Source organism: Paramisgurnus dabryanus, chromosome 5 (assembly GCF_030506205.2).
Source record: "Paramisgurnus dabryanus chromosome 5, PD_genome_1.1, whole genome shotgun sequence".
NCBI lineage: Eukaryota > Metazoa > Chordata > Actinopteri > Cypriniformes > Cobitidae > Paramisgurnus > Paramisgurnus dabryanus.
Window position 1 is genome coordinate 8,598,073 of NC_133341.1, and position 16,295 is coordinate 8,614,367.

General features: G+C 37.5%; 2 protein-coding genes across 2 annotated transcripts in view; one reads left to right on the forward strand and one right to left on the reverse strand.

Annotated features, from left to right (window-relative positions):
- The window catches only part of iqgap2 (IQ motif containing GTPase activating protein 2), a 59,634-nt gene that overhangs the window by 7,450 nt on the left and 35,889 nt on the right, over positions 1–16,295 (reverse strand). The window contains exons 16-32 of the mRNA XM_065263065.2: positions 10,745–10,835; positions 10,487–10,654; positions 10,229–10,371; positions 9,940–10,110; positions 9,597–9,680; positions 9,399–9,470; positions 9,232–9,301; positions 7,577–7,785; positions 7,224–7,376; positions 6,678–6,841; positions 6,186–6,410; positions 5,874–6,014; positions 5,521–5,605; positions 5,098–5,330; positions 2,244–2,376; positions 538–640; positions 303–444 (exon numbers count right to left, since the gene is read on the reverse strand). Coding sequence (XP_065119137.1) covers positions 303–444; positions 538–640; positions 2,244–2,376; positions 5,098–5,330; positions 5,521–5,605; positions 5,874–6,014; positions 6,186–6,410; positions 6,678–6,841; positions 7,224–7,376; positions 7,577–7,785; positions 9,232–9,301; positions 9,399–9,470; positions 9,597–9,680; positions 9,940–10,110; positions 10,229–10,371; positions 10,487–10,654; positions 10,745–10,835 — 2,387 coding nt within the window. The remainder of the gene's footprint in view (positions 1–302; positions 445–537; positions 641–2,243; positions 2,377–5,097; positions 5,331–5,520; positions 5,606–5,873; positions 6,015–6,185; positions 6,411–6,677; positions 6,842–7,223; positions 7,377–7,576; positions 7,786–9,231; positions 9,302–9,398; positions 9,471–9,596; positions 9,681–9,939; positions 10,111–10,228; positions 10,372–10,486; positions 10,655–10,744; positions 10,836–16,295) is intronic.
- On the forward strand, positions 11,603–15,863 carry f2rl2 (coagulation factor II (thrombin) receptor-like 2). Its single transcript, XM_065263066.2, has 2 exons — positions 11,603–11,822; positions 14,541–15,863. Exons 1-2 carry the CDS (start codon positions 11,759–11,761, stop codon positions 15,569–15,571), a joined length of 1,095 nt encoding a protein of 364 aa, XP_065119138.1. The 5' UTR covers positions 11,603–11,758; the 3' UTR covers positions 15,572–15,863.

Genomic DNA, 16,295 nt, shown 5'->3' on the forward strand with positions numbered 1-16,295 from the left:
CTTGTAGTTCCTTGTTGATCATGCAAACAAGGGAGAGGCAACGCACACACTCAAACTCAGAAAAAAAACTTTGAAAGAAAAAGGTGAAAACTGCAGGCGTCTGCTGTGGTACTGCTTGTCCAACCAACGTCAGCAACCAGTGTACTCTGGTAGAGCAGGATAGCTTCTCAATTGCAGATGACTGCAGGCTTTCGAAGCACACACACATACACACACATATTTTTTAATGTTGAATGTTATGGGAAGTCTTAACCTGTTATTCAGCACTGGTATTGTGTCTACCAACAAGATGTCTCACTTACTTCATCATCAGTCCCTTGATGTCCTTGTCGTCTCCATCCAGCAGCTCAAATTTGTTGGTGAGGGTGAGGGAGATCTCAGTTTTAGCCAGCTGGCTTTCTGAGTTGTCCTTGTTTGGGTCATTTGGATCCATAGCGCCTTCACCTGTGTGTCAGAATATTGTTATCGTTCAGCATGTTCCCTTTTTTTTCTTATTGCTTCCTAATGCAATAATTATTTCATTAGTTTTAATGTTACCCAGTAATGACTCGACATCAGGAACCTCCCCCAGATCCTTTAGGAGTTCATGCAGAAGATCGCTGTGATCTGGAGCAATAGCTTCCTTATGTTCCAACACCAGCTGTGAGAAAAAGACTCGGCTTAAGGATTCAAATTCAAACCACAGTGTCTACATATACATACATATACATATACATGTTAAATGTCTGAGGGGCAGTAGAGGGGTAGTAGAGTTTTAATACTTGAACCAAAGTTAAAGGTATATTCTATTTTCTTAAAAGAAAAATCCAGATAATTTACTCACCACCATGTCATCCAAAATGTTGATGTCTTTCTTTGTTCAGTCCAGAAGAAATTATGTTTTTTGAGGAAAACATTGCAGGATTTTTCTCATTTTAATGGACTTTAATAGAGCCCAATATTTAATACTTAACTCAACACTTAACGTTTTTTTCAATGGAGTTTCAAAGGATTTTAAACGATCCCAAACGAGGCATAAGGGTCTTATCTAGCGAAACGATTGTCATTTTTGACAAGAAAAATAAAAAATATGTACTTTTAAACCACAACTTTTCATGTAGGTCAGGTCCAGCGCGACCTAACGTAAATGCGTAGTGACGTAGGGAGGTCACGTGTTACATATATAAAACGCACATTTGCGTATTTAAACAATAAACTGCCACAAAGACATTAATTAGTATCAGTTGACATACAACAACGTAGGAACGGTCCTCTTTCAAGACGCTTGTAAACACTGGGGCGGAGTTTCACGTTCGTCCTCTGTGACCTCTTGACGTCATGACGTATTGCGTGGGGTCAGCTGGCGCATCACGACCGGATCCACATGACGAGAAGTTGTGGTTTAAAAGTGTATATTTGTTATTTTTATTGTCAAAAATGACAATCGTTTTGCTAGATAAGACCCTTATGCCTCGTTTGGGATTGTTTATAGTCCTTTGAAACTCCATTGAAAAAAAACGTTAAGTGTTGAGTTAAGTATTAAATGTTGGGCTCTATTAAAGTACATTAAAATTAGAAAAATCCTGCAATGTTTTCCTCAAAAAACATAATTTCTTCTCGACTGAACAAAGAAAGACATCAACATTTTGGATGACATGGTGGTGAGTAAATTATCTGTATTTTTCTTTTAAGAAAATGGACTAATCTTTTAATGTATCTGTAAATTCTAAAACAGGGGTCACCAACCTTTTTGTGAGCAAGGGCTACCAGAATGGATAAAACAATCTAGAGGGCAAATTTTTTATATAGTCTACTCAAAACGTTTTTGTTTTATTTGTTGATTTGTGTGATCATTTTATTTTGTACTTGCTTTATGATTTTGAATGTGTGCTGTTTAAACTGGAAAAAAAATATAACAGCTGTTTCAGGTATATATTGCACAATGATAAATAAAAAGTATGGTTCACAAAAAATGCAGGGGCTCTGCTGAGTTAAGGAGAGTGAGGGAAATTAGGTAACCTGGGTCTATTATATTTCATGATGTCATGAATTTCACACATGGAGCGAGTTAAACTGCTCCTCAGCAGATCTCGTCCGCCAAATGACTCAAATGAGAAGTTAAACTTAATCATAATGACTTGCAGAAAAACAACTGCTGGCACGCCATACCAGTAACATCATAATAATCTATATCTTTGTTAAAAAAACTCATATGAAAGCCTGAATTCAGTGGTGTTTTATGTCAGTTATGTTGCATGGCTTACAGAGTGTGTGTTGATGATCTCTTCAATAGAAATGTAGATGACAGGTTTGCTAAGTGTCACCATGTCAGAGTACTCATCCACGTTAAACTTTTCCTCTGGAGCTGGAACATCGCAAGCTGCCTGGAAGAACCCCCTGGACATCAAAAATGACAATAAACTGTTTTAAGCATTTATAGATAATGCATGTGTCTTATTTGGATAAGTGCAGCTGTGGCACAAAAAGTAAGAATCCTGTGAACTATCAGGTCTATCAACAGATGTCTCAGTGGCACACAGAGTTGCTGAGGATTGAGAGGGGAAAAGAAAACAGCAGAGAGATTCCAGTAAGCCTGACTCACCAGTAATGGGCTATAAGGTCAGATAGCATTTCCAACATGCACTGCCGATGCTTTGCTTTGGCACAAAAACATTTCCTCACCTTTCACCTCTACTTCCATATACCCTCAGCCTGTTCTGACCCCCAGTTCCCACATACAGGGTTCCCACACCTTAGTCAACTTCAAATTCAAGGACCTTTCAAGGCTTTTCCAGGTCCAATACCCTCAAATTCAAGGACTAAATGTGGGGACACATTTCAAGTGAGAGCAAGGTTACATTGTGTTACCTTTAAAGATACATGGTTACAGTTCCCTTTCAAGGGAACTTGCACTGCGTCGCTGCGGTGAAACTTTGGGGAAGCCTTCAAGGGTAAGTGCGTCTGAATGTGTTTATCAAATTCAACCAATGGTGAGGCTTAACGTCAAAGACAGGGTGACAAGGGAGCCAGGAAGTATATCGCTATTTGAAATATTGCCAAAGACGGCGTTACAGGAAGTATGGCAAGGGAGACGTAGTGCCTCGTTCCCTTCTCAGGAAACAATAGTTACATATGTAACATGAGTTGGGTTTTCAAACACAACTATGCAAAAAAGCATTTTGGTATGAATCGACATTTGCATACAGAAGATGTAAGCATTTAAAGCGAACAGTTTAGCACGCGTGCTTAAAAAGTTTAGATTTTTTATTATATTACCCTACACTACACAGGAATTAATATGGATTTTTTTTCCCGGAAAACTTCTTGCATAAAATAGATTTAGGGCTGCAACAACGAATCGATTAAATCGATAAAAATCGATTACTAAAAGTGTTGGCAACGAATTTCATAATCGATTCGTTGTGTCGCGTGACGCAGAGACGTTTAATTAAAAAAAAGGAAAAACTTCAATTTAGCGCGGAGCGGAGTGAACACACTCGCACTGCGTCCCAAACCGCCTAATTCCATACTATATAGTAGGCAAAGATTACGAGAAGTAGAGTTCGGCGCCTCATAGACAGGGCGGAGAAAAGATAAAAAAACAGCAAAGGTAGAGGAAAACCACATGTCAGTGTTTTACTCCTCCCAAACGTAAGCGCGTCACCTGGAAGTTATAGCCGGCAAAGAGGTAAACAAACAAAGACGACACGCTTATGCTTTATGGAGCAACGCCAGCGAGTAAAAAAAGTTTCTAGAACGAGTAAAAAACTTCAATGACAAACTCCAATGATATTAAACAAAGAAATAAAACGTTGAGAGAGAGTTGTATGAACGCTTTTCCCCGTCATGGACCTGTATGTTAAATCATCGCGCCGTCACTCTCCTGCTGTTCTGTACTGCGCGCTCCAGCTCATGCCGAGCAAGGAGACGCGCGTGCCCGGCCCAATATACAGTACAACATACAGTAAGTGCCGCCCGTTGTTGCATAAACATCGTCTTACATTTTATAAGGCGAAGTAATGAATGGTGTATTTGCATTATGCGCGGGAGTAGAAGACGCATCTTCCGTTTTCACAAGACGCATTTATGTGCCCAAATGTAAATGGAACAGTTTTAACAAATGAGATAGCTATCCGATCAGAGAAAACACATAAAGTCAAATATAAGGTACAAAGCTGTCACTGGGGCAGTACCCGTTATAAAAGGTCCTAATATGTGCCATTTAGGTACAAATATGTATCTTTGAACTGCCAATATGTACTTTTGAAGTAATATGCACTTTTTGGTAAAGGTGTACCTTTTTTAAAAAGGTACTGTCCAGTGACAACTTTTGTACTTTTATTTCTGAGAGTGTACTCATATACTATCTTTTTGATCCTTCTTTTGATGAAGCTCTCTTGATGGGAAATGCATCATTAAAAAGTCTATATATTTGGCAGATGTAAATCATACATGTGTATTTTTTTGTGTTAGTCCATTTTTATTTTATTATTATTGTAACAGCTCAGGTGTGTTCAAGGAGCAACATGTTTGTGCAATTTCTAAAGATTTTAGGTCTGTTTTGAATGAGGGGTTGGAAATGAATGCTTTTCTTGTTTTTTGTTTTTTATCCGATTAATCGAACAAATAATCGACAGATTAATCGATTATTAAAATAATCGTTAGTTGCAGCCCTAAATAGATTCAAGCACTTTCAATGACCTGTATCTATGTATGTACATTTTCAAAAACTTCCCAGGACCTTGAATTTTTTTCCCTCAGATTCACAAACTTCCAAGGATTTCAAGGGTCCGTGAGAACCCTGCACATAACCTCCGCATTCTTCTATTCATAAATTAATTTAAATCAGATCTAGACATTGTGGATGAATCATGCATATCCCGATGGTGCTTGTTAAATGACATTGCAATGGGCTGACTTATTGGAACAGATCTTGCTCAAATTGACCAATTTTTAACTAATGTGGCCGATAGGAGTATGAGTGACATTTTTTGGCTTGTATGACAAATCCGAATAGTATCTTTAATTTGTTTGACTCCACTAAGAAGTAACAATAAAGATTCTTCTACTAATTTTTTCTGCACAAATTGATAAACTGCTTCATTCAGTTCACCTCACCTGAACCTTTGGTAGGTCTGGGAAATGTAACTGTTCATGGGGGTGAGGTGGTCGCTCTCGTCCTCAAACAGTTTGTTGGCAGCTGCATGCTGTAGCATCTTAGCCACTGAAGCCAGGTTCCTCCTTTGCTCAGAGTGCACTTGCCCTCCAGCGGTCATGTCGATGATATCAAAGCCATCTGGAGCCACAATGGCAGGGTTCATGTACCGATAATACAGCAGTGTCCCTACGATCTGTCCAAAGAAGATACAGTAGGACCATTCAGCACTTATGAAGCTACAGTAACATAGACAATGATGCTATATAAAATTGTTTTATTCTAGGGTCTTCTTTGCAATTTTATGAGGTCAGATAAGCAGTTCTAATCCAACTCCAGTGCATGTTAAAATTGGGGTTTACATAATAACATATCCAACATCTGACCTTTAGTAATTCATCCTCTGTGGCGTCAGGGAATTTCTCATGAAGCGTGTCCTTGAGAACTTTAGCAATATATCTCATGCCATAACTGCACGCAAAAAATAAAACCGGTGTAAAACTATGCAAAGAATCAGTAGCAGAAATAAACAATAATATTTAACCTTAAAAATAAAGAGAGGTTGGCAATACACTGACAATGTAATCAAATAAAAATGTTTTGGGAAGTCTTTTAGTGTAACGACTTAAAAAAACTGTACTGCCCCCTTGTGCGCAGTGTATGCTATTAAACATACTGAAAAAGGGACTCTTCCAGACATGCATCAGTTTAAAAAGCCGAGGTCAAATTCTGTGCTTACGGGATGGTGTCCAGCGATGACATGATCGATGCGAGCACTTTGTCTGTGACTGTGCGTAACATCTGATTGGAGGACTCCAGTTTGGCCCTCACTTCCTCATGTGACAGAGCCTGCTCTGGTGTGACCTCATACGGCAACTTACTGAGAAAGTTCAATGATTAAAGAAATGATAACACTCACTTTGTGAAATAGATTTGGGTGTAATGTAAATGTAGAAAGATTAATGGAAAAAAATTTGTGGTATGGAGTGTATTTGTGTAAAAGCAAAGCAAAGCACTGGCTTTGTTTTAGTGTGTGAGTGTTTGTATGAACCTGGCCTCTCCTGTAGCTGTCTCCAGTTGATTAACCCAAGCTTTGTAGATGTCTACAGGGTTTGTGTTGATGCCCAGGTTCTTGTCCTCTATGATCTCTTTAACAACAGGTCCTAGTAGTTGCCTGAGTGCGTTCTGCCCACGAGCACCGCGGTAAAAGCTCAAAACCATCTTAATGACTGTGGGGTTCCCTGTCACTATTTCCTGGATATGATCCACCTTGGACCTGAGAGGAAGATATTTCAAAAACAATGTCAACCTCTATTGGTATTTTCATAGATTTTTATAACTACACACACACACATAAGTTAATAATGATGATTAGAAAAACATAAAACAATTCTGCCATAGAAGTTATCAAGTATAATACAGATTAAATGAGAGCTAAATTGTCTTATAGTTTTGTTTTTACGTTAACATTCCAAAATGAGTCAACTTAAGTGTACATAGTTATGTATTCACAGGCTATTATAGTAAGTATTTGTTATCTCACTTAATCTCTTCCCGTAGGGCAGACTCAAAAAGCTTAAGCAACAGGTATTCTTCTCGCTGGTTAGAGGCATAGTTATACAAAGTGAAGATGACGGTGTCCATGAACTTAGTGGATTTGTTCTGGGGCATCTGGAAGATTAGCTTGGCCAGGTACGATGGGTTGGTCTGTTTGATGAAAGAAATAACATGCGTTACAAGTCAAAACTGAAAGAATGAACAGCTTTAATAAGTAAATACTCAAGTCAACTACTGTTATGTGGTATAATGTGTTTCTGCAGAACCCATTTCTAAACTTTTCAGTCCTCTAATCTAAGCATGGCACAAGCAAGTGATTGCTGGACACTTTGAATCAAATAGGAAAACACATTATCACTCTACTCATTGTTTCTAACAGTTTTATGCGTTGCTTGATGACACACAACGCTTAATGCTTTGCTGGAAAAAATAAACAAACGAATTAACCAAGTTTCTCTAAAAAGCAAGTTACTAGATATTGTGATTGTTGACTTAAAGTCAGAAAACAGAAGAGAAAAAAGGTTTTTCTTACTTGAAGAAGGTAGAATAGATGTTGATAGGCTTCGAGTTTCTTCCTTTTGTCTTTGCTTAGGCCTTTGATGCCCTGCTTTTCCCCCATGAACAAATCCTCTTTACTCATCTTATTCTTTTTGCTCTTCATCGTCTTGCTATGTGACACTACATCCTGCCAAAAAAGAAAATATAGTGTTAGATACAATTAAAATGGGTTGCAATTTAGTTTGTCAGGGCAGTATATGATTTCTGAAACTATTTCCACTTTCATAAGACTTTAAAATCAAGGCAAAACACACACAAACTATGTAATTTTTATTAAACATCCTCAAATACATCAAATGAAACCACAGAAAGAAAACCAAATCTAACCTGTAGTGTGATCCTGTTCTTTACCAGCAAGCCAATTTTAATATCCATCAAATTCAGATCTTTCTCCATTTGCTGATTAGCACGAATTTTGGTGACCACCTCCTCTCTGTGTCTCGTCAATTCCTGTTCCTCCTGTAGATCGAGGCTACTTTGTTCCAGTAGGTGTACAAATTTACGGACCACTGAGAGAGGGGGGTGCTGAGACCCAGCTGTTTGAGGAACAAACCAATGCAATTTTACACATACAAACTAATACAGCACAATCTTACGTATACAAACTAATACATACAACATAATCTAACATATGAGGAGCTAAAAGCCACCTCTGTCAAAAACAGGATCATGATATTACCAGATGCTCTAGGCACATATTTTAAGTTAATTAAATGCTTTCGCTTCAATACTCTCCTGGCCTCAGTTCATTACAAGGTACCGATGTGTTGGCATTATCTATTCAAGCCCGCCCCACACATACACAACCCAGGCAACAATGTCGGTTAGTAGACACGCCCCTTACTGCTGATTGGCTACAAGTGTGTTTTGGAAGTCAACCAGACTCCCTTTTCCAAAATGTTTTTCAAAAATCATGCACCCCGGCTTTAAATCGTCACGTCGCGTCCAGGACAGCTGGATATTAAATAGCGCAAGCTTAGTCAGATAGCGTCTACACCAAAATGCAAAATATACGTTAGCAGCCAATGTTAATCGCTAATGGCGATTTGGGACAAGTATGATGTTATTTAATGTTAAACTTAAAAATGTGAGTGGCGATCTGTGGCACGACAAGGATTTGAGCAGCGTCCAGAGTCACAGCTAACAGCCGCTGCCAGTGTGCATACATTCATAAAAAAATAAGTGTTCTGATTTTCCTTCTCGCCCGGTGGCCGACCCCCTTAAAGCTTTTGTTACCTTTAAATAATGTCTCTAAAATTATTTCAGTGATAGAACAACTTTTAACTGGACAAATTGTACTGTTGCTGCAACCTGAGCAGCCTCCTAGCTGCTACAAGCACACTCTGGGGCTGTTTACACTTGGTATTAAGATGTGTTTTTATCGATCGGATCACAAGTGGACGAGAGAGAGACACATTACGTTTACACCTAGTATTTGCCCACTTTCGACCGCTTCTGTCCTGAATACTGTGAGGGAGTGGTCTGTGGGACGGTGGGCGAGTCTCTCTGCTGTCATTCAAACGGGAGCGGGAGTAATTATGAGTTTATATGGACGCAACTAATATTATGCCGGAGTCCGCTGCTTGTTTAGCAAGTATACATGCTGCACAGAGTTTTGTACGTTTATATGTTGGAGGTTTCTCTGAATTTTTAGCGCAATTGATGAAATAGGATCGCGCAACTTTCACGCTTTCAAAACGAAACTACAGAGAACGCCCGCAGTAGTTTTATCAATGAAAGGCTAAAAATAGCGCTGTTTACCGTATGTTCATGCCAGAAGTCAATAAAAGACGTAAAACTTGTGTTTAAGACCTCAGATTAGATAAATGGGTGGAGAGAAGGCGGTCGCGTGTGGCTGTTCGAACACATTCAACCACATTTGCGTTCCGCAACTCCAAAGCGATCCGATCGAAAGTGGTTTCGACCACCTCTGGATGTGGTTGAAATTATTACAAGTTCAATAAATGTAATAATTTACTCACTCAAAGTTCTGTAGTCAACTCTTGCTTTATTGGCCTTGAGAAAAGCTTGAATCTTCACTATTTCTGTCTCCTGAACAACAACAACAACAAAAAAATGCAGTAAATGGCTTTGAAAGGTGTCTAATATAGAAGATACTTAATCACATGAATTTTGCGTAATAACTTACATGGTCTTTGAAATACTGCAGTCTTTTTGTGTACTTTCGTTTAGCTTTCCACATTTTCACCAATGATTGTAACTATATTGCAAAGGAAACAATGTTTCATACTGAAGTGCAAAATCAACTATGATTTAATCAATAAAATATATGTATATGATATGATGAAATATTGAAATAAAGGACCATCAATGATAGAACTGTTACCTTAATTACAGAGTCCACACTGTTTTGAAATGTCTTCAGTCTGTCTTTATAGGCTTTCCTCTGTTTGTACCCCTTCCAGGATGCCTGTAATGATAAGCCAAAACCCCCATTATACTGTATACTGTTGCTACCTATTAGCGATAGTTTATTTTCCTTTACAACTAAGTTGAGTAACATCAATTTTTCTTTTTCAGTTATTTGTTCACACAATTTTTCATTTCTTTGTTTAATTTCTTCAAGCAACAAATGTACTGTAAGCTTATTATGATATGCTAACACGATATAGAATATAAAGCCAGCATCAAATACAGTGCAGAAAATATGAAATGTAAGCAGTAAGCACCTGCAGTTTGATGACGCTCGGCTCTTGATTTTGCAGGTACTCTAATCTGTTTTTGTGGGCCCGCCTCACCAGATATCCACGAATCAGGGCCTGTAGTTGGATTATAAGCGGCTCATTGGCCAGCCAGAGCTGCTCTCTGTTATACTCAGCTGTTACACTACTTACAATACTCTAGTTGGAGAGAAAAAAATAAAATTATATAAACAATTCCTGAGCTATTACGGTATATATTTTAACCTGTCACCAAAAACTGTGATCAAGATAGTATGTTTATAAGCTAAAGAAAAACCTGGATATCTTCTTTGCGGAGTTGTGAGCTGTCATGGATAAAATTATCTGGCTCCACCCATGTCCCTTCTTTGGTTTCAATGTCATAGAAGTAATCATATTTATCTTTGATCTTGTGTTTCACCCGTGAAGTGCCACTGATCCCTACAGAAAACACACCAGCACTGTAGCTCATGCAACTTAAGGATTCAAATTCAGCCATTTTAAATGCTTCAAACCTTGAAGTAATAAATATTATTTATTGAATTACCAACAGTACCTTGTTCTTTTCGAGCAGTCTGCAACTGAGAAAGTTGATTCTGGTAGATATGAGCACATTCAGACAACACTGCTCTGAGACCAGCATCAGGACACTGCAGAGTAGTCAGCGTGGCTTTACTATCTTCCTCAGATATTGCCCTGTTAATGTCTGTTATTGCCTCAGCCACTGAAACAATGTAGACAATATATCCAGTTTAGGACTGAAAGATTTACAGGCAAAAAATTATTGCTATTTGGAGCTTCATGCAAGCCTTACACTTGAGTGCATCCTCCTGGTTTTGGTTAGCAGCATGAACTGCATCTTGGATCTGGTCCAGCCAAAGTACAGCAGACTCGTCTCCTGAGCTCTATTACAACACAACACACAGTCCTGAGTCATCACACGCACCATATAAACACATGTACAGGTCACGCAAATAATTAGTTACAGACCGCTTATTTAAGCAATAGTGCAACAGTGCAATTTAACTAGAGGTAGTAGAATACATGTATACTGCGCTATACAGGACTATAATTACTTACTAGCTAAATAGGAGGTTTCTCTGAAATAAGTGTCTTTTTACATGAAATTGTGGAAAGAAAGAAAGAAAGAAAGAAAGAAAGAAAGAAAGAAAGATTATTAATGATTATGTTAATGAATGAAACATATTATTGACACTTTAATGTTCACTCCAAATCTACACTTTAAGAAAAGATTGTATTGATTTTGTGTTAAAAAAAAACAAGTTGTGTTAAAAGTAACACAAAATGTGTTGTTCCAATAATAACACAGAGATGTGCATATTCTGATTGTTTAATTTTTAAACACATCTGTTCTAAAAGTGAACGCCCTTGGATATGTTTCATTCTTGTAAAATGACAGTCCAGTCTGTAGAGTCTGACCACTTATGTATCGGTTACTGGTATCGAGTTACTAACAGGGTTAGAGACAACTTTAAAAAAAAATCAAAGCATTTCCAAATCCAAATTGGGCATGGACCACTATTAAGAGTACAAATCTGTTTGTAAATATTTGATATATGAACTGGACCATCGAGCGGAAGTCTCACGTCATTAAGTATTTCCTGACATATGACCTAAGCAACTCTGCCTCCAGACTCCCTAAGCTTTTGAGAGGAAACCACCCTACAAACACATTACGCCCCGCAGGAGCTTACTGATCTCCAAAAGATGTGATTGTCTAAAGAATGAGTAGTCTTCAGACGGGATACTTGTAAGCCAAGTTTAACTTGACGAAAATTTTACAATTTTTGGGAAAAATCCTTCAAGCATGTGGACAGTATGTGCAGTGATGTTGTTATCTTTAATGTTTAAGGACTCACTTCAAAATTCAGGTAAGTCAATACAATGAAGTTACATTACTTCCTTTTTTGCTGTTTGTTAACATAGATGTTAAATGTTGTGGGAAAATCCTATTTGTCTATGATAATAACGTAAATCAGAAGTTTTTGAGGAATTTGATTGGTTATAAACACAGTTTGTGCAATACTCATCTTACAAACATGCTTAAATAATATAGTAAAATACAGCAAATAGTCTATTTTAATTGATTCTACCAATATAAAACTTGATGTTGGGTGCTTGTGTTGCACTCTTATGTTACTGTTGGGAATGTGTGAGTCATTTGGACCATCTGTGCCTTTAATAAGGAGCTAAAACAAACTGAAACCAAAACATATTGACCAATGTCAGGATAGATTTTTATACATATGTCTATAATATATATTATATATTTAATTTTATATACAAAAAGTTTAAATGATATGCAGTCTGTTAAGTGGGTTTTAGGTATTTTGTGTTGTCATTTTTTACATATTTTTACATATTTTATATTTTTTCTTGCAGCAACACTATAATCGTAGTTACCTCAATTGTAGTTAACTCAATGTTATCATTATTTAATCATTACAACTACTATGGATGTTTTATTCTGCAATTTTTAAGTTAATTAATTAATGATAAAATTAAAACCAGATTTACAATTTAATTATAGAAAACTGTATGCAAAATATGTGCCAAAATTTAAAATGAAATAAAATAATTTCATTTTAATTTTCAAGGTGATAATGCATCTATTTAAAAAATAAAGTAGGCTGAAAACATATGCTACGAAAACATAGGCTACTTACATGGTGCATGTCAGAAGTGGGAGGAATAATGATAATGAACTTTGTGTCCACGTCAACAGGCCAAGGAAGTAAACTGTTGCCTACAATCTGTGTGTTTGTTGTAGTCCAAGAAAAGAGATTTAAGTTGAAAACGATAACTCGCGTCAACGTTTAATTTGGGATTTGTAACTTGGTATATGTGACCTGATCCAGCAAAATGAGTCACAGTGACCCAAATTTCAAAATTGAGATTTTGGTATCAGTGGAAAGAGGAGATAATAAGCTTTCAAATGATATCCTAGTCAAAGTCATACCTTGAATGGTTTTAAAGATATAGACATTTGAATTAAGGTTGTCTGTCTTCTTTTTCCAACTGAAAACCTGAGAAAAACGCCTTTAAAGTTTTTTGCCCCTTTTTTGTAGATATCTTTCAAAATCCATTGCATTTTTAAAGGGATAAACAATTTATTTTACAGCTTAATTTGACCAAAGACATTAATATAAATGCTATTTCAGTAAACCAAGAAACAAGCTTATAAATCAAACAGAATGATGTTTATTGAAAATGTGTAACAGAAAGGTTTCTGTGATGGTTGGGGTTTGAGTTAGGGGAAGGGAATAGAACATGGAAACCAGAGTGTGTGTGTGTGTGTGTGTGTGTGTGTGTGTGTGTGTGTGTGTGTGTGTGTGTGTGTGTGTGTGTGTGTGTGTGTGTGTGTGTTCGCGTGTGTGTTCGCGTGTGTGTGCGCGCGTGTGTTCGCGTGCGTGTTCGCGTGTGCGCGCGCGTGTGAGAGAAAATGAGAGAGAAAGAGAGACAAGCAAAAAGAAAACAAATAATGCTTGCCTATGCAATCATATCTTTGTGTAGGCTAGTTAACAATAACAGTGTAAACAATTCAAAAAGGAGTTAAATAGGAGAGTAGTGTGCTGCGAGACTGACAAGAGGATGGCTGGACCAATCAGGTGCCCCGGGGTTTCCCATTGACAAACGATCAGCGTTTATGAAGATTTCTGATTGGCTCTAAAACAACGTGTAACACCATATTTGGAGAGATAGTGACGTTTCAGGGGATCCCCGGAATGCTCGGAGGTGACGAGAGTATTTGAGAAAAGCAATTTCCAGCGGATTAAGTAAAACTTTTTCAACTTTAATAGTCATTTAAACACCTTTACTCGATTATTTGGACTACGAAACTTTGGGAGATTATGTTTTAATGTCTGTTCTTTGAAATTAGCTAAAAATATTTTTTTTGATAATTTCATTGTTTTTCCACATTATCGGCTCATATCTTAAAATAGAACGTTGCGACTTCCGACTCATTTCGCCAGATCGGGTCACATATCGTTAACATGTACTAATACACACTTACACAGGCTAGGCCTGCACGATTAATCGAAAAAAGAATCCCAATCTTGATTCACATGCGATTCTCTTTGTAAATGACGGCAATTCTCTTGCAGATACTGCGTTCACGTATTAACATTACAACAATCCAGATGTTATGTCAGCTAAACTTGCTTACACTTATCTTCTTAAATAAGGAAAAGAGACTTTGAAGACACTTTATTATAACTAAAAGTCTGGTGTAGCACATTTTTGTTACTTGAGTACAATAAAAGTTATTTTTATTTTTATATGAGAATCGTTTGAGAGAATCGGGATCTAAATTCCCATGGGGAAAAAACGTGATTCACATTTTAGCACGAATCGTGCATCCCTATTACACACCAAACAATGTGTAAAATCGTGATTTGGACATTAGGTGCGCTTTTAAAACCTTTTATTCATTTCATTATTTACTTTACATTTATAAAACTGGCAAAAAAAACGTCCACAAACTACTCCAAGTACATTTTCACATATAAATACTTTATTTTAATTTACTTTACCATTTATAACTTTTATACTTTGTCCAACATTGTGATTTCTATCATTTGTTCCAGCATCACCAGGTTCCAGAAGCAATCAACCAGATCAACCACTTCAACCAAAGACATTTTCTGGAACAATAGTGAGTAATGATACACTGTTCCCCATTGACCAACCTGTGATGAATGTTAGTGATAACATCTTCAATCACACCACTGGAATACTGAGCACTAGAATTATCCCATCTTCCTATATTTTGGCAATCCTTATTGGAATCCCCTCCAACCTCTTCGTGCTGGCCTGCCTCAGTGGAAAAAGGAAACTTTCCGGTGGTATCCTGCACTACAGCCTAGCTGTATCCGACCTTCTCCTGCTAGTTTCTCTCACACTCAGAGTTCATTATCACCTTAACAACAACAACTGGGTCTTTGGAGAGCTCGCCTGCAAGATAGTGACTGCATGCTTTTATGGAAACATCTACTGCTCGATACACGCCCATATGTGCATTAGTGTGATGCGTTACATTGCAGTCGTTCATCCATTCATGTACAGGAGACTTTCAAAAAGATTCTGCGCGATCTGGGCCAGCTTAACTGTTTGGGCGGTTTTTGCTATTGCAATGACACCAGAGTTTCTGATTCAACAGACATACCGCATTTTTGGGCAGGAGATCGTATCTTGCCATGACATCCAGGCATACAAAGCAAGATCGAACCAAGCCTTAATTCCATACAGACTGAGTCTGATCTGCTTGGGTTTCATCCTACCATCACTGGTTATCACCTTTGTTTATGGATCTATCATTTATCATCTCAATCGCTCAAGTCGTGACTGGAAACATTACATCAAGGCTAGCACGCTGGTGTTTGGGATCTTTGTTATGTGTTTTACCCCAAGCAGCGTAATTCACTTTTTACACTATGTGAAGCTGTACTCCCATAACCAAGATGACTTGTATCATTACTACAGAGTAGCTGTTTGCTTGTGCTCTTTCCATAGCTGTTTGGACCCCTTCCTCTCATTTGTCCTTACAAAGACTTCGACTTCCAAGCCCAAGCTTACATCATTTAGTTCTAAGCTTCTGAAGCCTTCCTCCATTATGTAAGTCTTAGGGTTTTTGAATAGCAGGATGTTTTTGCTGTGGACCCTGCCAGGAGGACTTCCTTATCTTAAAATGATTGAATAGTGAATTGAGGATGTTTTGGTGCTTCCCATTCAGTCTATTCATACGTACATATGATAAAACCAATTCAAGCAAAGAATTTAAAGAATCGGACTCGAAAGTGAGTTGGTCTTGTGTAAGTATTATGATCCTGTAGCTCAGTTGGTAGAGCTTTGTATTAACAATGTAAAGGTCACAAGTTTGGACATCTACAAATAAAAAATTGTTTATTGTAGCTTGATCGCAATGTAAGTTGCTTTAGAAAAAAGTGCCTTTCAAATTCAGATAATTTTCATATAAAACACAGTGCACTACATCTAAAAAATACAAATTCTGTCAAAAGAAGATATTTTGCTGAATAATGGTAACCACACAGTTTTCAGTACCCATTGACTTCCATAGCAGGAAAACAAATACTATGGTAGTCAATGGATAACGTCAACTTCTTTCGTCAAAATCTTCTTTTGTGTGTTCAACAGCTTACAAAACTCATACAGGATGAGAGTAAGGAAATGACGGCAGAAATTTCATTTTATCCTTTTAATAAGGCGTCTAAAACTTAAAAAAGCTCCATAGTAGCCGGTGCATAAACTGTTTAGACCAGTCATCATTTTTTAATACCTGTTTAAAGTCTGAAAATATCTCATTTCAATCCAGAAAGTTAGAC

Excerpts from the sequence above, each read along its gene's own strand:
- f2rl2 (XM_065263066.2), top strand. The coding sequence starts at position 11,759 with ATGTGGACAGTATGTGCAGTGATGTTGTTATCTTTAATGTTTAAGGAC. Across the intron at positions 11,823-14,540 it reads GGACTCACTTCAAAATTCAG|CATCACCAGGTTCCAGAAGC; the intron begins GTAAGTCAATAC and ends CATTTGTTCCAG.